Source organism: Stegostoma tigrinum, chromosome 6 (genome assembly GCF_030684315.1).
Source record: "Stegostoma tigrinum isolate sSteTig4 chromosome 6, sSteTig4.hap1, whole genome shotgun sequence".
Taxonomy (NCBI): Eukaryota; Metazoa; Chordata; class Chondrichthyes; order Orectolobiformes; family Stegostomatidae; genus Stegostoma; species Stegostoma tigrinum.
The window spans coordinates 54,217,830-54,242,380 of record NC_081359.1 but is presented as its reverse complement, the minus strand read 5'-3'; the positions used below and the strand labels follow the sequence as shown (position 1 = coordinate 54,242,380).

The 24,551-nt window shown below is 40.6% G+C and overlaps 1 protein-coding gene across 8 annotated transcripts in view; it reads right to left on the bottom strand.

Annotated features, from left to right (window-relative positions):
• dlg2 (discs, large homolog 2 (Drosophila)) overlaps window positions 1-24,551 on the bottom strand; it is an 891,501-nt gene that overhangs the window by 643,271 nt on the left and 223,679 nt on the right. For all 8 annotated transcript variants that reach the window (XM_048533248.1, XM_048533245.1, XM_048533246.1 and 5 more), the window contains one exon: window positions 18,850-18,966. In XM_048533248.1, the coding sequence (XP_048389205.1) occupies window positions 18,850-18,966 (117 nt within the window). The remainder of the gene's footprint in view (window positions 1-18,849; window positions 18,967-24,551) is intronic.

Genomic DNA, 24,551 nt, shown 5'->3' with positions numbered 1-24,551 from the left:
CCCAAATTTGCAGAACAGCGCGCCCTCCTACAGTAGTTTAAAGCTAACCACTTAGCAGCAGCAGGAGCTGTTAAAGGTAACAAAAAAAAGAGAGCCTGTCCCGTGCCCTTACATGCTTCTACTTGCTTCATGCCAGCAGAGGAGAGGCAGACTGTACATGACCATGTGTGGACACAGTGCTTTTTGGACACAGGAGCAGAGTTGCCTTGCCTACCCCAGAAGCATGAGACCAAACTCCCACTAGATGGAACAGTGAGAACAGCTTACAGAGCAGGAGCTGACAATATCGAAATTAAAAGGATGAATGCTATGTAAATTACATTCGGTCCCCGCTAGTTAGTAAGACCTGTAGCCCAGCTGCTCCTTGGAATGGATATCCTCACCCAACTAAACTTGACTTTACATTTTAATGATGGACAGATAACGTGGTCCATCATAAACCAACAAAAGGAAGAATTTAAAAAATCACCCCACCTGAGCTAAGGACAAGGATGACTGCAGGTTACTGCAAATGGAACCCGTGATTTTTACAGGGTCAACTCCACCTTGCAATAAACAATACCCCCTTCTGCACAATGTCTGCTGTGGGAATCTTCTCAATAATTCAGAGGCAAGAGGAAAAAGTGATTTTGGTAAAAACCCACAGCACCTCTAACAGCCCAGTGTGGCCCTGCAAAAGACAATTAGGGAATGGAGATTAACTATGGATTACATGAAAGCCAACCAATGCATTGGTCAAAAGGTCACATTAATAGTAGCTGACCCACCTGTGAAGTACAGTTGCGGTTTTCCTTTACTGTACAGCAATAACAGTACACATGGGCCCAACTCCCAAAGGGATTCCACAACCGCCTGATTGTATACCATACGGCCTTTCAAAACCACCTCTGCGAAATGCTGCCAATTGAGTCAGTTATCATCCAGTATGTGGATGATATACTGATAGCCTCAGAATGGAAAAGCAACACGAGACAGAGCTTAAGGCCCTCCTCAACCACCTGCAACGATAAGGTCATTAGGGCAGTATTGAAAAGGCTCAGATAGGCCCAAAAGAGGTAGTCTATCCAGGATGGAAAATCACCCATGGGTAAAGGGAAATCATCCAAAGTTGGACTGCAGCTATACAGGCTGCCAAACAGCCTACACCAACACGAGAACTGAGGGATTTCCTGGCTCTGTGTAATTTTAACCAGTGCTGGGTTGATTTGTGCTCCCAACTAGCGCAACCCTGACAAACATCCTGAAGGGGAAAGGGACTCAAAAGAACAAACTGGACTGACAAAAGAACCGGAAGAAGCCTTCCAGGACCTGAAGAGACGCATTGAGAATCCCCGATGACAGAAAAGCCTTTACATTATTATTCCACAAGAAGGAGGGCTATATGACTGCAGTGCTGGCCCAGGAACATGGGGACAGGTTGAAGCCTGTTGAGTATTATTCAGGGAAATCGGTCAACGTAGCCTCGGATGGGGCCGCTGTTTGAGAGTGGCTCAAGCTGCATGCATGACAGTGGAAGTTACTGAGAGTCTGGTGTTGGGTCAGAGATTAATGGTTAAATACCTGCATCCCATGCATTCTTTGCCTTCTATGAACAGAGTATCCGAAGTAAATTCTACCTGGTGGACCCAATGGATAGCAATCCTAGAAGCCCTAGTCTAAAAATAGTTCATGCAAGTCCGGTCAATCCAGCCACACTATTACTGGAACCTATAGAAGGGGAAGGAGATGACCATGTATGTGCTGAAATCCTGCAGGAATTGGAGGACAATAACCAAATGACGAATGAGGCTTTGCAAAACTCAGACCTCATCCTTTACACCAATGGATCCTCTTTTGTGAAAAATGGTATAAAGGAAAGCTGGATGGGCTGTCAATGACACTCCACACTGTCATGGCATTGGGAAGCCTACCTCCTGGAGCATCGGCACAGCAAACAGAATTATGGGCTCTGAGCGAAGCCTGCAGAATTGCAGAGGACCAGTCTGCCAACATTCACACAGATTTGCACTATGGTTTTTGAGTTGCCCACAATAGGTCAACTATGGAAACAGCATGGATTCCCAACAGCTGCAGCTCCCCCATCAGAAATAGGCAGGAAAGCATGGACTTTCTGGAGGATCTACAGCTGCCCAAAGAATTGGCCATATTAAGCGTAAAGCCCACACTAAAAATAACACCATGGAAGCCCAGGGTAATGCCTTGGCAGATTAGGCAGCCAAAAGAGATGTTTTTAAATTGCTCCTGCCAAGAGCCTCAAGTGCACATCTGCCTGCTCAACATTGGGACAGCAAATCAAAATCTGCAAACAATGCAGAATGAATGTTCCAAGAGGAAAAATGGAAATGGATCGATAATAGACACAGGCTATTCAAAGATGGAGTTTAGAGACAGTGAGAATCAAAACAACCAGTCACATCTACTGACTAAATACCACATCTGGCATGACAAATCCACTCCTGGGAACATTTGGGGCCTGAACAGATGACAGCCTGGTTCCAGCACATTTAGTGGGGACAAGATTTTAGAAAATATGCCCAAGTGGTAGTGGGCTACTGCCCCACTTGCCAGAAGAAAAACCCTGCAGCCAAAGTGTAAGTTCCCCAATTGAAAGCACCAGCACCTCCATGGCTATTCCAGCATTTGCAAGCTGATTATTTCTTGCTTCCACAGCATCGAGGTTACTTGTAATTGTGGACAAGTTTTCCAAATGGGTGGAAGCTGCTACAACAAGAAAGGCCACGGCCAAAGTACTGTGTCAGGATTACATACACCAGTACAGGCTACCCACTAGTATTGACTTGGACCTGGGAACCCACTTTATGGGAACAGTGTGACAAGAAGTTTGCCCAGTTTTGAGGATTGACTGGAACTTTCATGGTCCCTATCATCCACAATCATCGGGGCAGGTGGAGAGAAGGAATCAGACTCTGAAACAGCAACTGGCTAAACACCACCTGGAGGGAATGCCTTGGCCCCAGGCCTTACCGATAGTTCTGCGCAGTGTCAGGGCTATGCTCAACAAAACAACGGGTCTGAGTCCATTTGAAATTGTGACAGGCAGGTCAATGTCCCTACCCAGGACAACAGAACTACAGAGGTCAGAATATCATCTTATGACTGATGCCCTATTGTCTTACTGCCAAGCACTAACAGATGCTGTAAGTTCTGCCTCCTCACACTTCGCAGCTGCCTGGAAAGACCTGCTGGAGAGAGGTCATGACATTGTTCCAGGTGAGTGAGTTCTTGTGAAAAAGACCCACAAAGAACCCTTAGGCATGAAGTGGGAAGGACCATACCAGGTGCTGCTGATCACACAGTCAATTATCAAGGTCTGAGGAAAGAAAGCCTGAATTCATGCCTCCCACACCAAACAGACATCTTACAATACAGCGGAACCAGAGACTGACTGGCCAACATAGTGTCTACGGTCATTTTCTTCAAATATGTTTGTTGCAGTTTTTGTCCTATCAGGGTACTTAGAGTTAAATGTAAATATTTACCTCTATGTCATACACCTATGCCAAAGCTTCTAATCTGTCCAAGTGTTGGATATGTTCCGACATTTTACTCTAAAAGGGGGAATCCCGCTCTACCCTATTCCCTTCTCTGAATCTGAAATGGCAGAGTGGTATGCTTATCAAAATTTCACATCTAACCCCTCTCCAGGCTCTGGAATGTTCGCCATTGTACATAACCCAAATGGAGGGGAGGCCAGTTAATACTAAAAGTATTAACCATTCCCAACTACAAGCCTTGTCTCCGTAAGCCCCTCCAACATCTGAAAAGACCCAAGTTATAATGAGAATTGATTGATACTCTTTGAAGGATCTCAGTAGAATCAAAAGGGGGTGAGATACTGTATTATGATTCTCTTTACCAACTCACCTACAAGCGCTCTATGTTTAGTATACCACATTTCTATTCATTTATTCATAAATATTTACGAATCCACGTGCAAGCGTGCTATGTTTACTATACTGTATTTACGTTCACTCATTCATAAAACCATGTTAAACTAACCTAAGTATCCCTTCAAACCCATTACTGTTTCTTTACACCTTTCAATTCTTATCAACCCATCCTGCAAGCAGCGTTTAGACCCTTGAATAAGTGTTAATACTGTAACCTACTCAGAATAACGCCATCCCTGCCATTGTGTCTCCATAACTCATTTGAAAATATGGAAACATAATCATATTAATTAGCCCTTAGCCACCATCTCTTGGGACCTGAAAAGTTTGCAAAGTATCAAACAGTTTCCTCCACTAGTATATATTTAATAACGACATATTAAATAGGGCCGCAACCTCTTTAAGAAACATACTATCAGAACAGCACGTCCATGGAATTACATGATTAAGTGTAATAACTGTCAAAACCAGCAATAGTAAATGAAATCTCACAACCCAGCTGCAGGAGATTAGTTTAATATCCTCTGTACTTTAATTTGGTACACGTATAATTTCTCACTATTGAGATAATTTAGGCCTAGTAATTTTACTAATATTATTATTAACTGCCAGCACAGACATGACAGACAATCTGATCTCATCAGAAGTAACTGACAGCATTTAGCAAGCGCTTAAACCATCTCCTGATTCCCCAGGACAGACGTCACACAAACCTGCGTACAACAGATAGAATTATCTGACACCATGATGCTAAAATTTTAATGTATGTAAGAACGATGCATAAAACAGGCTAATATAAAACTGTAATAAAAACCAAAAGAACTGCGAATGCTGCAAATCAGGAACAAAAACAAAGTTGCTGGGAAAGCTCAGTAGATCTGGCAGCATCTGTGAAGAAAAATACACCAGACCGAAATGTTAACTATTTTTTTCTTCACAGATGCTGCCAGACCTACTGAGCTTTCCCAGCAACTTTATTTTTGTTCCTGTGTCTGCGAATGCTCAATAAAGAGGTTATTTTCGCCACTCACTAATCTCAGTTGTTATTGAACATGATCCCATATCAGGCACAACCAAAAATAGAGAACATTGTTGTAATGTAGTTATTGGTCACTGCTTCAAACCTATTCAATGTGTTAAATATCCTACAGGATTACAATTATCAGTTGATTAGATTCCACTAGTACAAAATAGAACTTCACCAAAGGGCACATTCATATTCAAGCCAAACAGTGTTAATCACTGAAATAATTCAGCAAACATTTAGTCAGAAAGGGAGGCCCAGTGTAGTATATTCTATTCATCATATTTGTTCTCTTGACTAACACTGAATAAATTATCCAAAATCATAACATTGTACTAATACAAATATAATGAGTCGTATGAGGTAGCAAAGTTAATCCTAATTTTACTATCAACATACTTCAGCAAAAGGATGAGAAAATACGAACAGTATCAAAACGTACAGAGAATCGGTAATTAACTACTTTAAAAATCTATATTGTAGCTGACAGAAGCATCTACCTTAAAATCCACTATATTTGTGATACTTTATATTAAAAAAATATGAATTATATACTAGCTTCAAAGAGTTCATTATTATCAAAAGAGCCATAATTTCATTTTAAAAATCAGTATGTGTAGGAAAGCAGATAATGAGAAACATGAGAACAAAGAACAAAGAAAATCACAGCGCAGGAACAGGCTGTTCGGCCCTCCAAGCCTGCGCCCACATGATGCCCGTCACACCTAAAACTCCCTATCCTTCTGGAGGCCGTATCCCCCTTTTCCCATCCTATTTGTGTATTTGTCAAGACGCCCTTTAATAGTCACTCTAGAATCTGCTTCCGTTACCTCCCCCGGCAGTGAGTTCCAGGCACCCACCACCTTCTGTGTAAAAAACTTGACTCGAACATCGCCTTTAAACCTTGCTCCTCGCACCTTAAACCCATGGCCCCTCGTAACTGATTCTCCCACCCTGGGAAAAAGCTTCTGATTGTCCACTGCGTCCATGTCCTTCATAACCTTGTAGACCTCTATCAGGTCACCCTTCAACCTCCGTCATTCCAGTGAGGACAACCCAAGTTTCTCCAACCTTTCCTCATGGCTAATGCCCTCACTACCAGGCAACATCCTGGTAAATCTTTTCTGTACCATGTCCCAAGCCACCACATCCTTCTGGTAGTGTAGTGACCAGAACTGAACACAATATTCCAAATGTGGCCTAACTAAGGTTCCATAAAGCTGCAACATTACCTGCGAATTTGTAAACTCAATGCCCCGGCCGATGAAGGCAAGCTTGCCATATGCCTTGTTGACTAACTTTTTCACCTGCGTTGCCACTTTCCATGACTTGTGTACCTGTACACCCAGATCCCCCTGCCTATCAGTGCTCTTAAAGGTTCTGCCATTTACTGCATATTTTCCATCTGGATTAGACCTTCCAAAATGCATTATCTCACAATCTTCCAGATTAAACTCCATCTGCCATCTCTCTGTCACCAACCGCTCTATATCCAGCTGTATCCTTTGACGGTCCTCACTGCTATCCGCAATTCTACCAACCTTTGTGTCATCGGTAAATTTGCTAAACAGACTAGTTACATTCGCCTCAACATCATTTATATATATTACCAACAGCAAAGGTCCCAACACTGATCCTTGAGGGAAGCCACTATTCACAGCCCTCCATTCAGAAATGCACCCTTCCACTGCTGCCCTCTGTCTTCTGTGACTGAAAGTGGGATTATTTAACCCTCTGAAATAAATCCATTCTGAGAGTCATTAGGAAATGCTTTCTGGGATCTACAAGAGACAGATCCCATTCAAAAAATGGTAAACTCATTTTATCAGATAAATTAGAAAGATACCAAGACAATCTTTTATAGAAGAAAACTGTTTCAAACCACAACAATTGTAAAATTAGAATATGTATTTTCCATCTCTATACAACTGTTTAACAATTAATTTCATGGTACACCTAGATATAATTAAACTACTATACCAGCTTTCAACAAATAAGCCCACACAAATAAATTTTGAAAAAAATCCAGAAAGTTTCCTACAATTTGACAACAATGTTCAACTGTGTAATTATAAATCTTACCAATGGTAGTTTCTCTCTTCTGGCATTGTGCACAAATCGTCGGCCCAATTTCTTAGCGTACCAGACAGAGGCCAGCATATTGTAGTGATCTTGCACACTATGAATGTCAACTAATCTAAGTTTCACATACAGCATATATAGAACCGTGGAGATCAGGCACCTAGTTATCAGTACTCTACCCACTCTTTCTCTAAATGCTTTTGCTTCTATAAATCCTCAACGCGTCCGCAGATATATTTACATACCACCAGCAGGAGACCAGGAACAGCTATCTTTGCAACAAGCTCACATCTCCTCTGATAACTAATTGTCTGCAGCATTTTAAAGCTGTCACAAGATATGTGCATGATAGGGAGAAGTGTAGGAATTGGAATTTGATACTTTAGGGGCTTGATTAGCCCATTGAACTTCAATTATACAACTTTTTCTAATTTTCTCAGTGACTACATGGCTAAAGATTTGCACAGCAAATAGGCAGCAGAAGTTTTTACATGAAATTTGTTAGCAGAGCTTAATTCAAAAAGAAATGTTCTTCTGTCCAAACATAATTTTAGAGCTTTACAGTGATATGTCAAGTAGAAAATGATCTAAAAGCATCTGTTATCTCCCAGGCAGTATAGAAACAAGGCAAAATTTTTTAAAAATTCTAAAAATAAAAGCTTAACATCAACTTCCCACGAAAGGCCCACCATTTTTGGGACTGTCACATCTTCAAGGTCAACTCTTTCAAGCAAAAAGGAGGGTCTCATTATCCATTGAAAATTGGAGTCCTATGGTATCCTTAAGACTCAATGCTATTTTGATTTATTAAGCTTAAATAATTAATCTGAGAATTGAACCTATCCATTGCACAGAGCAGAAAATGTTGAGAATCAATATAGATTAAGGTGGTTAGTACAGAGCTACAAGAGAATACATTATTTAGCATTTTTGGACAATACCATCAGCACAATTGATCTCCCTGGGAAAAGTTGTTTATCCAAAAGCCCCCTCTTGCCCCAGCCTTTCCTTTCAATTTCTTGCTGCAGGTTGATGTTCTGAGTTTGATCCAAATAGATTTCGCACCTCCAGAAAGGACAAGCTACCAATCAGTGCTTTAAAGTTTCTGACAGTTCAACAGTCGAATACAAATATGATCCGATAATCAAACAGTTCAAAATTGACGTACACAGCATCAGACAGATGCCGCAAACAAAAATCGGAAGAACAGCAGATGCTGGAAATCGGAAACAAAAACAGAAATTGCTGGAAAAGCTTAGCAGATTTCTCAGGATCCAGTTCTGATAAAGGGTCAGTAGAACTGAAATGTTAACTCTGATTTCTCTCCATTGATGCTTCCAGACCTGCCGAGCTTTTCCAGCAACTTCTGTAATTGATATAATACACAATTATGTTTCACTTATCGGTGCATTATATGCCTTACTTAAAATGATTTGCTCCAATTGAACATACATTTTTGCAAAAGATAGTCAGCACATCCTAAAAACCGATTTACTGATTTTGTTAATTCTCCAAATAATATATTTTATTTCTAGAAAAACAAATCTGTTATAACTTTTTGTTAGCTACGTGCAGAACAATGTACACTGAAGCATTTGACAGAGTGAAGAGGAATAATAAGTGAGCTAACATGTAAAGATCCATTTCAGTGTATTTGTACCTTCAACATAAACAGAAATTGCTGGAAAAGCTTGGCATGCCTGGGAGCATCTATGGAGAGAAATCAGAGTTAACATTTCAGTTCTACTGACCCTTCCTCAGAATTGGATCTTGAGAGATCCGCTGAGCTTTTCCAGAAATTTCTGTTTGTGTTGAAGGTACAAATACACTGAAATGGAACTTTACATGTTAGCTCACTTAATGCTCCTCTTCACTCTGTCAAATGCTTCAGTGTGCATTGTTCTGCACATAGCTAACTAAAAGCTATAACAGATTTGTTTTTCTAGAAATAAAATATTATTTGGAGAAATAAACAAAAGCAGTAAATCTGTTTTGAAGATGTGCTGACTATCTTTTACAAAAATGTATATGCAACAGGAACAAATCATGTCAAGTAAGGCATATAATGCACTGATAAGTGAAACATAATTATGTATTATATCAATTAACAGGCAGTTTAAATTCCTACTGTAAGAGGCAGTTATGTTCAAAATATCAGGATAGAATGCCTTACTGACCTAGTGTGTCTGATTGGTGTGCAAGATATGAACTTTATAGTCTTAATCAAACAATGTATATTTGGTGTCGAAATATGTATATGTCATTTGTTTTGATTGTGAAGAATATTTTTAAATGGCAAATAGAGTTGTAGGGATCATGCACCAATTTTTGGGCACCTACATGAAAAATAAAAATAAGAAGGTCAGTCAAATTGAATTTTGACCAAGTCTTACTTGTAAGAAAATTAAGAAATCAAAATAATTTCTTAGTATTTAGGAAACACCTCTTTTTCTCTTGAAAACTCCTTAAGCCAATCCCAATTCACGTGCTGAAAAGAGAGGCAACTAAGTTGATCCTGCAATATTCGGCAAAGGCTGAGAGTTGGTAATGAAGGGGTAAACAGGTAGTCCAAGGTAATAGATAACAAAGTGTGAAGCTGGATGAACACAGCAGGCCAAGCAGCATCTCAGGTGCACAAAAGCTGACGTTTCGGGCCTAGGCCCTTCATTAGATGATGCTCTCATCGAAACGTCAGCTTTTGTGCTCCTGAGATGCTGCTTGGCCTGCTGTGTTCATCCAGCTTCACACTTTGTTATCTTGGATTCTCCAGCATCTGCAGTTCCCATTATCTCTGAGTCCAAGGTAATAGGCCTTTTTTCTCTCACATGTTTCTTTTTACCTCACCTTGGCAAATCTTCTGGCTTTCCTTTGAGGGCTAACTGCATTGAGAATTGTTTGAACAAATGTGCTTTGAAGACCCAAGTATAACAAGAACTTAGATTTAAATAGCACCTTCAATGTAATGTATATTCCCAATAAGTATATTAGCATGTGACATAAGGAGGAGTTAAGGCAGATAACCCTAGTATTGACACCATAGGTTAAAAACATAAAAATTAGACCAAAAAAAAGTCATATGGTCATTAAAACCTCGTCTGACTTTCAAAATGGTCACAGTTGATCTTGTCTTGGCCTGAACAACACTTCCCTTCCCGTTCCCTGGAACCCTTGACTCACCAAAATAATTCATTAATCTGTCTACCTCAGCCCTGAATATATTCGCTGCTGTATTTATTGATATGACATGTACATAGATAGCCAAACTAAACCAGCCTTTCTGGCTTCATTTTTGCTAGACAGTAAAATTGAAATCTTCAAAGCCAACCCTAAAAATTTCTAACCACATGTTTTCTACTAATCTCAGGCTCTGCGAATAATCAATTCTAGACACTGGTTTGGATCTTAAACAAGTGAGTTAACAATTTCTGAGCAGCACAGTGGCTCAATGATTAGCACGGCCACCTCACACCACCAGAGATCTGGGTTTGATTCCACTCTTGGGCAACTGTCTGCGTGGAGTTTGCACGTTCTCTTGTGTCGGCTTGGGTTTCTTCTGGGTCCTCCAGTTTCCTCCCACTGTCCAAACATGTGTGGGCTAGTGGACTGGCCATGCTAAATTGCCCATAGTGTTCAGGGTCATAAAGGTTAGTTGGGTTAAGGGGCATGGGACTGGGTGGGATGCTCTGAGGGTCAGTGTGGATTTGTTGGGCCGTAGGGCCTGTTTCCACAGTAGGGAGTCTAAGTCAATTTATTAACAATATAGTAACTTCAGTACAGCAAAAAAAGTGTTATCTAATGTTATGTTTTAAACCCAAGAGCCTTTGATTTCAGCCCTATTCACACAAAAGACAGACAGACAAACATGCACAGTTAAGGGATAAATAATTAAAAATTCAACTAAATGAGCCACATTTCTTAAGTGGATTTCAAGATGCATTGTTTCACTGGCATAGATGATGACTGTTCATTGGCTGATTTTCTGAAGATGTTGATCAGGGTCACTTCTTCAGTTCACTCAGAGAAAGGCATTAATACTAATAATTCATATTATAATATTTACATACATATTCTCTGCACTTGCAAGAGCTTCTTATGGGAGGTTAGGCATGGCCTTTCAAATCTTCATGCTGTAGAACCAAAACCAAGATTCCAAAAACCTAATTCAAACTTTGACTATCTCTTCCACCATGTCCCATTTACCATCTGCCATTTGCTCAAAGTCTTTTCCACACATAACGGAACCAATTCCCAGGTACTGGCCTTGATAATAGCCACATTCTGTTATCTGTTAAACATAATGCTGTTCCCCGGTGATGAAGCATTTGCAGAGGCTTCTGATGAGGAACCAACCTTCAAATAACTTCCAAGCCAGGCCTCATTACAGCTTGTTTAGTCTCTTTTCCTTTTAGCACAAGCAGTTAGCCACAGTCCAAAAGCCAACTTTAACTCATAGATCTCAGTTCATAGCTCCAAACCAAATTTGAAAAATAATAGAGCAAAAATAATGAAAAAAATTAACAAGGGTTCTAAGAGCATTTCTTCCACAACACAAGTGGAAGTATGTGCAAATACAGTGTCAGTTACAGTGAGTCATTCATTTATTATCTGCAACTAGACGATCTTGAGATCTACTTGGAAACCGACCATTATGGAAGATATTAAACATACACATGTTGGGATTTACAGTTGCCCAAAATGTTCTATTCATTTGTTAATCATTCCTATTAAAATTCTCAACAGAAACACATTGATGTATTACTTTAAAATGGATTGTTTTACAGATTCTATCAAAGGAATTTAATCCATTTACAATGAGTAAATGTATTATTCAGCAAATAAATAATGAACAATATTACATTTTAAGAAGTCTTTGCACTGTGGCTGCATGTACCTCTGATACCTCAGCTGTCAACTAGAAAGACAGTTGGATTAGCTGCACATGTGCCAGCACATACGGTCTGAGCCATGAGTACACATGCAACTGTTCCAGATACCTTTGGGATCAGCAGCAACAGTTGTAGTGTGTACTCTATGACTTAGTGTCACAAATCTCAGGAGAACAGAATTCCAAGGATTCAATCATCCAAGTAGGTACACCACGTTGTCTCATTCTTTGATGGATAACCCAATGCTAGATATACCACGCAGACCCCCAACCCACCACCCCTGACCCCCACCCCGAGAGAAACATCCTTTTTGCATGTACTCTGTGAAGGCACACCTTTCAGATTCTTAAGTTTTTCAGCAAAATAATCTCTAATTCCTCTAAACATTCAGAATAACCATTTCTCATAAGATAAGGAATGGTTAAAACAAAAAATTCTCATAACATTAAGCAATATTTAAGCATTAATTTGTGTTGTCATTGTCTCCAGTGCTATGAACCAAGACTTGGAAAATCAGATTTTTGTAATCAGGTCTTTGCAACCAGTTTGAACACAATGGAATGAATAACCACCTTTTGTATTGTAATCTCTATGAATATATTAGACTATGAATCCCTCAATCCCAGGAATCAACAAGTTAATGGTCTCTGAATTATCTAATCAAGCTTATCCCTCATAAATAAGGAGGCAAAAACTCTGGTTTTACTAAAGGGCTAGATGACTGCACAAATCTACTTTTACACTCCAGCCATCCTTGCATTGAAAGCAAAGATTAAACTTGTCTTTCTAATTACTTGCTGTATCTGAATGTTGATGTTTTACATCTCATAGCTCATTTGCATTCCAACCCAGATAGTTGAATTTGAAGGAATGCTGAAAAAAGAATGGGTGATTAACTGTGTCAAAAGCTGCAGACAAATCGTGAAGGGCATAAAACATAGAACAATACAGCGCAGAACAGGCTCTTCGGCCCTCAAGGTTGCACCGACCTGTGGACTAATCTAAGCCCATCCCCCTACACTATCACATCATCATCCATAAACTTATCCAAGGACTGTTTAAATGCCCCTAATGTAGCTGAGTTCACTACATTGGCCGGCAGGGCATTCCACGCCCTTACCACTCTGAGTAAAGAACCTGCCTCTGATATCTGTCTTAAATCTATCACCCCTCAATTTGCAGCTATGCCCCCTCGTACAAGCCGACATCTCACTGAGACTCTCACAGTCTGCCCTATCTAATCCTCTGATCATCAGTATGTCTGTAATAAATCCCCTCTTAGCCGCCTTCTCTCCAATGAGAACAGAACAAAGTCCTTCAGCCTTTCTTCATAAGACCTTTGTTCCAGACCAGGCAACATCCTGGTAAATCTCCTCTGCACCTTTTCCAATGCTTCCACATCCTTCCTGTAATGGGGCAACCAGAACTGTATGCAAAGAGAGATAGTTTACCTTTGTAAAAATTGTATGGGATATCTTTTGTGACAATCTGGTGCTGTGGCAGAGGCAAAACCTAATTGGAGGAATTCAATCACTGAGTTCCAGGAAAGATGGGCACCAACTTAAGTAGTAACAAACACGGCAGACTGGTCAGAGAAATCAAAGTACATGGAATATGGAGGAATATTGTAAGTTGGATCCAAAATTGTCTCAGCATCATGAAACAAAGAGTTATGATTCACTGATGTTTTTACAGAAGGAAGGCAGTTTTTGTTCCACAGGGCTTTATATTGGATCCCTTGACATTTGTAATTTATATTAATGATTCAGATTCAAATGTGGGAGGCCAATTGGAATATTAAGTTGGCTATGAAGGTGAAATTGAAGAGGATGGCTGTCAATTACAAGATGGTGTTCCAACAGGCATTCAGAAAATATCAATGGGATTTGACAAAGGTTACATCAGTTTATGAATGGAAAATTATGTTTGACAAACCCACTGAAGATTTTTGGAGAATATAACTAGTGGAATATAGAAAAGAGATCCAGTGGATGTAGTATATGTGGATTTTCAAAAAGATTTTGAGGAAGTCCTACATAAGTGGCTAGCATATATGATTAAAGCAGATGAGTTTGGGCTAATATATTGGCATGAAATGAGAATTCGTTAGTAGCAGGAAACAGAAGTCTGAATTTCCCCAAATGTTAGCTATGTATCAATTTTAGAGAGATTCATAGGAGGCTTCTTTCTGTAAAGTCCAGCAAAATTTTCTTGCGCAATTTTATGTTGTGCACTTCATTAATTATACACCATGTCTCCACTATGCTGCTCTCACACTATATTGCCCTCACCAACAGTGGAATGCTTATTGCTGCTCGACGTTTTAGATGTCCAGCCGCGACACAATAATAAAATCCAGTTGTGCTCCAGTTCAAACATGACAAGCAAGAAAAAGCTCTTCACAGTTGCACTGTGGGAGGAATTGCTCTAAGAATGGCCAATAGTAGTTGGCACGTTGCTTTGCTGACAGGGACATGGAAGTTCTGGTGGATCCTTTCATCCACATTTATTCATTCACAGGATGAGGGATGTCACTGCTAGGCAGCATTTATTTCCCATCCTTAATTGCCTAGAGGGCAGTTCAGAGTTAACCACATTGCTGTGGGTCTGGAGTCACATGTAGTCCAGACCAGGTAAGGATGGCAGTTTCCTTCCCTAAAAGGCATTGGTGAACCAGATGGGTTTTTCTGACAACCGACAAGGATTTACAGTCATCATTAGTCTCTTAATTCCAGATAGTTATTGAATTCAAGTTATACCATCTGCCGTGGTGGGATTTGAACCTGGGTCCCCAGAATGTTGTTATCTGGGTCGCTGGATTAACAGTCCCATAATAGTACCATTATAGGCCATCGCCTCCCCCATGCCATAAGGTGGTCATGAGGAGGACTGAATTCTTTCCTCAGATCTATCAGTGGAAACCACAGCAACAAACACTGCCATCTGTCCTAATGTTCTCACCTGGTCAGCGTCACTTCCATAGGCCTGAGGAATGCCTAGCAGTACAAGAAGAAAGTTAATGATCTAAGGTCTGCAGAGTAAATCCCACAACTTTCGCTCTGCTACCACACACTCATTCCAACTCCACTAGTACACTTACCTCCCACCAAGGCTCATGATTGATAATTTTCACTTTTGCATGCAGCATCCTCCCTTGATACTCTCATCCACGCTTTTCCTTAGATTACTAACCCTGCATGCCCTCTGTACTTCATATTTATTCACGTGGGACATCTCATCACTTTTCCCATCTGCTGGACCAGCATTAACAGCCGTGCCAACGACTATCAGCCCTCAATCCCGCCACTTGTCTTATTCCAGGAGAAAAAGAAACAGAAGAGGGCAAAGAGGGCCAAGACAAGTGGTGGGGTGCCCCATATTCATCTGTTCATGGACTATGAGGACAGAATCCTTGCTTTAGCAGAAGACAATGTCTGCCTGTGCGGTGGTGCTGCAAATTCCATATCTTGGCAAACAAATAAAATTCATCATCACTATCCAAAATATGTGAATGCTGGAGTACTGAATACATCTGTCAAGGAGATATATTTTTAATTACAGGTTGAAGGAGGTGGCAGTGGCTCAGTCTTTAGCACAGCTGCCTCACAGTGCAAGGGGCATGGACTCGATTCCAGCTGTGGTGGTGGTCCATGTGAAGTTTGCACATTCCCCTTGTGTCTGAGTAGGTTTGCGCCGGATGCTCCGGTTTTCTCCCACAGTCCAAAGATGTGTAGGTTATGTGGATTGACCATGCTGAATTGTCCTTTAGTGTCCAGGGTTGTGTACGTTAGATGGAATGACCATGGCAAATGTGGAGTTACAGGGATAGGGTGGGGAACTGTGCCTGAGTAGGATGCTCCTCAAAGGGTTGGCTCAGGCTTGACAGGCTAAGTGACCTCCTTCAATACTGTAGGGGTTTTTTGATTCTAAGGGCTATGGAGAGTGGGCAGGGAAGCAGAGTTGAGGCAAAGGTAAGATCAGCTATGATCATATCAAAGGGCACAGCTGGCTTGAGGGGCTCAGTTGCCTACTCCTACTCCTAGTTCTTACTTTGTTCCTGTGCTACCATGTTGTCATCAACACTTTGCTCATCCTCAACCACATCTTTCTAGTAAATTACTACAGATCTCTGGATAATCATTGCATTTCCAGACATTTTAGTCTAGAAATGTGGGTAACTTAACGGTGAGACCCCTGGGACCCCACATATTGTACCCTGCAGCTCATTCCCATGGTCAACTAAAATGGCAACAACCATCATCAAGGGACCAGGAAGGAAGATGGCCAGATCTGGAAGTGGGGTGGAGTGACCAGGATGAGAAGGGGGGTGTAGCAGTGACTAGAGGGACGGAATGGAAGCAACTGAAGAGAAGGGAGGGACAGCAACAGTTTTTTCTTGGGATTGTGGATAAACATTCCAACAGATTGAGGGAGGGTTAATAGAAAACAACAGTGAAATAAAAAGTCCATTTTTAGAATAGTGTGGAGTAACTAGTGAGATGCTGGAATATTCCATTTTTGGGCCTCAGCTGTTTAAACCCTCTATCAATGATTTAAATGACAGTGCCAAATACAACATACCCAGGTTTGCTATGGGTAGAAAGCTAGGTGGAAAAGTAAGCAGTTAGGAGAATGCAAAGAGGCAGCAAACAGGTACAAACTAATAAAGAATCAAATAAGCAAACGACAAAGTACAATATTGAAAAGTGTAGAATTATCCAGTTTAGCTGAAAGGGTAAAAATCCATAGCTTTCAAGTGGTGACAGACTGGTAAATGATGATCTGCAAGAGTTATGTACCCTTGCGATGCAGCCTAATATGCAAATGCAAGCAATTATGAAAACAAATGGTATGTTGGCCTACAGTAACAAAGTAAAAAAAATTTTGTTGCAGTTATGCAGTCTTTAGTGAATTCACCTGGAAAAATATGTACAATTCTGAATTCCTTATCCAAAGAAAGGGGGATGCAAAAGGCATGACGGACTTGTTCTATGAGGATAGATTGAGAAGAAGGGGCTTACGCTCCCTAAGACTTCATTGAATTTTGAACGACTTCACTGAATTTTCTAAATGTTGAAATTATTACATGCTACACTGAAGTGTTTTTCTTTCTCATATCTATAGCAGTGATTAATCTTTGACAAACAGCACTTTACCCAATATAATGATAGGTTACTTCTACATGATAAATCTAATCTGAGTCTACCATTATGGATAAATATCAACACGTACTTGCGTTTATCTTAAGGTCACTTACAAATTTAGTAAACTTGCATTTAGTTTCATAACGAGTGCTGTAATTTACATGCAATAGTGATCGAATAGTGTTCCTCAAAAGTACATTTAAGACATTCCTTCATTTGGTGTTACACTTTGCATTAGTGGTCTCTTCTTAAGGCCTGGAAAATCCATCTTAGATAAGGTAAAATAGAATATCAAAATTAAGGCAGGAAGCCTGTTAGAGCAATTTCCGCTTTCATTTACTTTGCTGGACAATCTAATCTCTTCTGCACTTGGATTTCTGAAGCAGGGTCTAGGCTCGAAACATCAGCTTTCCTGCTCGTCTAATGCTGCTTGGCCTGCTGTGTTTATCCAGCTCTACACTTTGTTGTCTCTTATTTAAGTCCTATTAACTTTTGGAACTACATAAATTTGCAGAACAGGAATAAACAATTTGATTCATGAGGTTTGTCCTGGCTCTTTGATCTGTTAATCCAAAACTAATCCCACTAACTCCACTGATCCTCGTTTATCATTACTCCTGTACTTTTACCTACTGCAATTGTCTATTACTTACCTTTCCATTATAAGGAACTACTTCTTCATTTTACAGTAATATGCTGGACTAAAAAGATTTCTTCTGATTGCCCTCCTCACTCCATTAATTGTTGAACAATCACAAAGAATTCTCAGGGACCACAGCAACTGAGTTTATTAGCACATAATCCATCATAGGCAGAGCATATATAGCAAAGGTTTATTATTCCACCTCAGGAGTCATCTTCAGGATCCATCTACACTCTATTTTGGCATCTTCATGTTGTCCCTTGACAACATCATCCAAAGACAAGGACAGTAGCCTTCATAGGTATGTCTATGATACCAGACTCTAGCTCTAACCATCTCCTTTGATCCTTTACTACCTTGGAGTTGCCAGATTATATTGATGACATCCAATCTTAAATGAGTTTCAATTTTCTCCAGTTAAGTCTTGGGAAAACTAAAGCAATTGCCTTCAAACTCTTCGCAGGTTTTAAACACTTGCCACCAAGTCTATCCCCTCCCCAGTCACTATTGGCTTGACCTCATCTTTTAACTGAGACATTAAACCAAGTTGGCCCTTTCAGATAAATGTGGAACTATCAAGGTACTATAGGAAGATGAGCTACAATCCAGACTAACATTTACGCGTCACCTTACATGCTCAAATTGGTAACTGTGCTTCTTACAGCAGTTTCTACATTTAAGAAAGTTTATTTTAAGCGTAGGAACTGCTGTAAGAAGCAAAGTTTTTTTTAAGTGGCTCTCTAGTGCCTTCGGATGTCCAGAGTTTAAGAAATGAATTGTATTATCTTGAGTTAATTATCTTTCCACACTTCAACTGGAAAGTCCAACTGCAACTATGTCAATTCAAATTTAGTTAGTTAGTTAGAGCTAGTTAACTTCCAAGAAGTGAAAAGGAAACACGACTTGACCTATGGCATCACTAGCCTTATAGGAATAATTTACAAGTTATGAAATCATTTTGTAGTCTCCAAGAAAGGAGAAACGCTTTATGTTACTAGGTATTTGATCATATACTGTGGTTTATTCTTAAGTGGTCAATTTTGATATCTTGGCTTATTTGAAGGTGATCTCAACACCTGGAACAAGTCGAATGGTTTTTTTAAAAAACAGATTCAGGAGCAGCATCTCTTCTCCTTATAGTGGTCAAGTCAGGACTAACCTGATGAGATTCTGTGCCTTCTTTAAAGTTCACAGCATCTTCAAGCTCCAGATCACATGGCTGTTCTTCCATGTCAGTCAAGTCAAGCAGCTGGGCTTGGACATCACAGGGACAAACCTAATAACCAGAGGCAAGAGTGATGTAATGACAGAGAGACATAGTCTGAGACTGCTTCAGCAGCACATCCTAATATGTGATGGCCATGAAACATTTTTGACATTTATTTGCAATTGATCAAGTTGCATCTGGAACCTATCTGACCAATTTTTATCCCATGTACCAGACAAACTGTTGGCCAGAGACTAATTACACAACTTCAACACTGATTATAAATGCAACTGCTTGGTAATACAGAACTTCACAAAAATTCACAGCTCTTCACCTTGAACTCATCAGGCCAGGATGCAAAAAACAGACTTTGAAAAGAAACAGCAATTAATACAGCATAACAAGAGTTTGCTGATAGGTTGGGCAATTGTTAGCAAGGAGATGCAGCAACAATACTTGACAAACACTGCATTAGAGTGAAATTCATGCAGCTGAGAGGCCCTTCAGCCCATGGTGTCTGCACCAACAATAACTACCACAAAAGGCACATTAATTCCAATTTCCTGCACTTATCCCATAGCCTTCAATGCAATAATATTTCAAGCACTCATCCAAATATTTTCTAAAGGTTGAAGTTTTCCTGCTTCTACTACCTTCCCAGGCAGTGCATTCCAGATTCCCACCATCCTATGAGTGGAGATTTTTTTTCTCAAATCTCCTCTGGATCTCCTGCCCCATGCCCTAAACTATGTCTCCTCGTAACTGACCTCTCAACCAAGAGGAACAGCTGCTTCCTTTTCACTCCGTCCAAACCCTCATTACCTTATACATGTCATTTGTGGCCCCCTCAGCATTCTCTACTGTAACAAAAACAATCCAGACCTAACTAATCTCTCATTGTAGCTCAATTTCTCCATGTCAGGTGTCATCCTGGTAAATCTCCACTGAACCCACTCTCACGCTATCACTTCCTTCTTGTAGTGAGATGATCATTACTGCCTACAGTACTCCAACTGTGGCCTAACCAATGCTCTGTACAACTCCAACATGACGTCCTTGCTCTTATTTGTAGGCACTGTATTGGGGTGACATATAAAACTTGTCATTGTATTTTTCATTAAAAAGTATACAAGACAATAATTTCTACTCTATGCCATGACTAATGAAAGCAAGCATTCCATATGCCTTTTTAAATACCCTATTCACATGGTTGCCATCTGAGAACAATAACCCCAAGATCCTCTGTGTTCCTCTAAACAGTCTCCCAAAGTACTCAATGCCCTGCCATTCATTACATACTCCCTCATCTTGTTTCTTCTTCCAAAGTGCATCACCTCACACATATCAGGGTTAAATGCTTATCCTCTGTTTCTGCCCCCCTGTGCCCCAACATCTGTTTCTGCCTCTCCGTGTCTCATCCTGTTTCGGCACTTCTGCTTTGGCCAACTCATCTATATCTTCCTAACACCTAAAACCATTTTCTTCAGTACTAACCACCCTACTAATCTTGATGTCATCAGCAAATGTGCTCAACATTCTCCCCCCACATGTTGATCTGTATCATTTAAGTATGTAACAGCCAATAAGGTCTCAGTACTGAACTTTGTGATACACCACTGGACACCAGCCTCCAGTCACTCAGACAGACCTCTCCACTACCCTTTGTGATCTATTACTAAGTCAGTTTCTCAGCCATCTCGCCAATTTTCCATGAACTCCATGTGCTTTAACCTTATCAGTCAGTCTCCCATGTGGTAAAAGCTTTGCTAAAATCCAATAATATTAACTATACTTCCCTAAGCCACACACTTTGACTACAAATTCTAACAAATTTGTTAGGCATGACCTACCTCTGACAAAGCTATGTTGACTTTCTCTAATTAATCCAGGTTTTTCCTAGTGAATATTAATTCTCCCCTTCAGAATTTTCTCCAATTACTTTCCTACTACTGATATTAGACTCACTGGTCTGTAATTTCCTGATTCATCCGTACTACCTGTCTTGAAAAGTGGAGCCACATTAGATGTCCTCCAGTCATCTGGTACTTCCCCCGACTCGTGGCCAGATGGAATTAAAAATGTGTGTCAGAGCCCGTGCAATTTCCTGCCTTGCCTCCCACAGCAGCCTGGGGTGCAATTTATCCAGGCCAGGGGATTCATGCATTTTTAATGCCCATCAGAGCCTCCAGTATATCCCATTCACCCGCACCCCACATCGCCAATTTCCTACATCAAACTATCTCATCCAGTCCTGACCTTACTGTTCCTATATTTCCCCCATACTCTCCACAGCTCCTTTTCAAATGCTCCTCCCCCACCACCATTTCTATGCTGTAGACTTACATGCAAGGAGCTGTTCTCAAACAACTTTGGCTGGGGTCCTGCTTTATTTTAAATAAACTCAGTCTTCTCCTAAGCCAAAAGTCATCTTTTGCAAGCCATCTTTCTTTTTGTCCATAAAAAATTTGAACCGTACCGTTGTTACTGCTAAAATGTTACCCCGCTACCACATCGAACACTTGTCCGTCTTCATTCCTCAGCACAATATCCAGCACTGCTACATCCCTCGTTAGGCCTTCTACACATTGATACAAAAACTCCCCGGAGACATTTCAAGAAATCTGCCCCTCTAATGCCTAATACTATGACCATCCCAATTTATTTTGGAAAAGTTGGTATAATTACTTGTTTAGCACTCTCACACGCCTCCGTGAACTGTTTATATATTTGCTCCACTATTGCCTGCTGACTCTCTGGAGGTCTCTAATTCACTCCCAATAATGTGACTGCCCTTTCAACATTCCTAAATGCAACTCACAAAAATCTCACTTGAAGACCCTTCCATATCATCTCCCCTTATTGCAGTAATTGGTTCCTTAGTTAATAGAGCTACTCCATCCTTTTTACACCTTCTTGTCTCACCTAAAGATCCTATAACCCAGAATGTTGAGTGACCGTTTCTGCTTCTTCCTTCAACCATGTTTCTGAGATATCAACAATCACACTTTGGCATCAATCCACACCTTTAACTCATCAGTCTTACCTATTACATTCATTACATTCAAGTGAAGACCATCCAGCCTTGCCTTACTCTCCTGAATTCAACACAGCTGAACTCATTCTGGCTTGCTTCCTTTGCTATAGCACGTTGATTCTCCATTTCATCAATATTCTGTGTCCCCTCCCACTGTCAGACTGGTTTACACTCTTGCCAACAGTGCTAGGAAACATACCTGAAGGATGTTTGTCCCTGTGTGGTTCAGATGCAGGATATCCCATGAACTAATATTGATAGTTACATATTAATCATTAAATCCTTTCAGATACACAGAAAAGGCAGATGACACTTGTTCAAATGCAAAAATCCTAACTCATTTACACACGAGAGAGAGAGTCATCGAGATGTGCAGCATGGAAATTGACTCTTCGGTCCAACTTGTCCACGCAGACCAGATAGCTTAAATTAATCTAGTCTTGGCCCATATCCCTCTAAACCCTTCCTATTCATGTAACTATCCAGGTGCCTTTTACATGTTGTAATTGTACCGGCTTCCACCATTTCCTCTGGCAGCTGCTTCTTAGGTCCCTTTTAAATCTTTCCCTTCTCATCTTAAACCTATGCACTCTATAGGAGGAAATTACTACAGATGCTGGAATCTGTACAGAAAACAACAAATGTTCAAAATCACAGCAAGTCAGACAGCATCCATGGAAAGAGAGCAAGCAAATGTTAGCTTGCTCTCTCCCCACACATGCAGTCTGACACACTGAGATCTCCAGCATTTATTGTCTTCAGTACTGATGCACTATAGTTTTGGACTCTCCTACCCTGGGAAAAAGACATTGACTATTCATCCTATCCATGCTCTTCATGATTTTGCATACTTCTATAAGAAGCCTCAGCCACCAATCTCCAGGGAAAATAGCCCCAACCTGTTTCAGCCTTGATCCTATAGCTCAAACTCTCCAACCCTGGTAACATCCTCTTTCATCTTTTTTAAACTGTTTAAAGTTTAACTTGGTAACTCTAAAATTCAAACGTCGTCAAACAACTTGCAAGGAACCTCAATATTGTTCAGTCTGCTAACAGGTATAATCTGCAAGATGGGCTTGGTGTTTTGATTTTTTAAGGAGTAAGGCATACAGTTTGCAGGTACATTTTCTATTGGAAACTGCATGTACTCTGGTGCGTGGGTGATAGAATTTTGGGGAGTTTTTGCATTTACCAGAGGGTTTTACTGCATTCTGATGATGGAATTACCTGTGTACATAAAAATTTGACACATAATAGCGAGAGCAGTGGCACAGTCAGTGGGACTGCAAGACAACAGAAAAATGAAGCAGAGGATTCACTGTGGCAAGCTCCACCTTTTATGTGCCAAACTCCTCCATGCTCTTTGACAGTTACAGTAGGCTATCTAGCAGGCCTGCATCTCAGTAGGCATGGTCATGGTCATCAGTTGTCTCTGTTATAATATTTCATCATATTCTGATCAGTTGACAAACAATCTATTCTTTGTCATTGGCCTGAAAGAGAGCTATTCATGCTTAAACATCAAGCTACATGCTAGTGTCTGATCTCTTTCAACCTCCCAGATGCATGCACTACCAGAATCTTAGAGTCAGATCACTTGACTGGGCCTCGTCATTAATGTTTGGTCTTTTTGTTCATCATTGAGGTTTGGTGGCTGGGCTGGTAGCTGTATTTAAGTGTCTGAAAACAAGTCCTTAGAAGAGAAAGGTTTGGGGAGTGGTATACATGTTTATTAGCACAACACAGAGAACCAAGAGATCCAAAGTACACTATAAGCAATTTGATCACGATGCCAGCTCAACCACATTACAACCATCCTAATAGGACGGACAGACAGACAGACAGACAACTCCTCTGTTGGGCTCCAGAAATGCTGCTGCTCATATTGCCGAGCTTCTGATTCCTTCTCTCGTGTGCCTCTTTGCCTTGCTGGAGAAGGAACAACATCTAAGTGACTGTGTACTAGTACATTTGGAAGATTGGCAAATATCTGATTAGCTGTAGGCCTGTGAAAGCAACAAGAAGTGGGTTGAGATTGGCAGCATTGATATGAGCTGAGTTAACTAGATGATAGGCCTAAGTCCTTAGTGGCAACAAGTTTAATGCATACAGCAGTCTGGTTCCCTAGTCCTATTCTTTTCAATCTGTAGTCCTCACGGACACTGTACATACCTTCAACGCACATTTCCACTCTAACCCCACCGAACACCAAGGTGTCTTATCCTCCGACCCACTTGTATGAATAATACCTTTATAAGTGCTAAAACTGCTTTAAGTGTGTTCAGAGACGTTATTGCACACCTCTGAAGCAGGTGAGACTTGAATCCAGGCCTGTTGACTCAAAAGATAGGGATACTACAACCATATCGCAGGAACCAGATTTTTTTTTTCTTTTTTTACCCCTAATCAACTTATTCAGAGATATTATCACATACCTCTAGAGCAGGTGAGACTTGAATCCAAGGTCTCTGAGTCCAGAGGTAAGGAAACTATCACTACACCACAAGAGCCCCTGCAACAGCCAATAGCCCTAGAGTTGGTCAACTGCAGGTGATGATCATTGGACTTTGAATTGGCCTTTGTGACGTAGTGGTTGCAGTGATGTGTTAGGTGCATATCA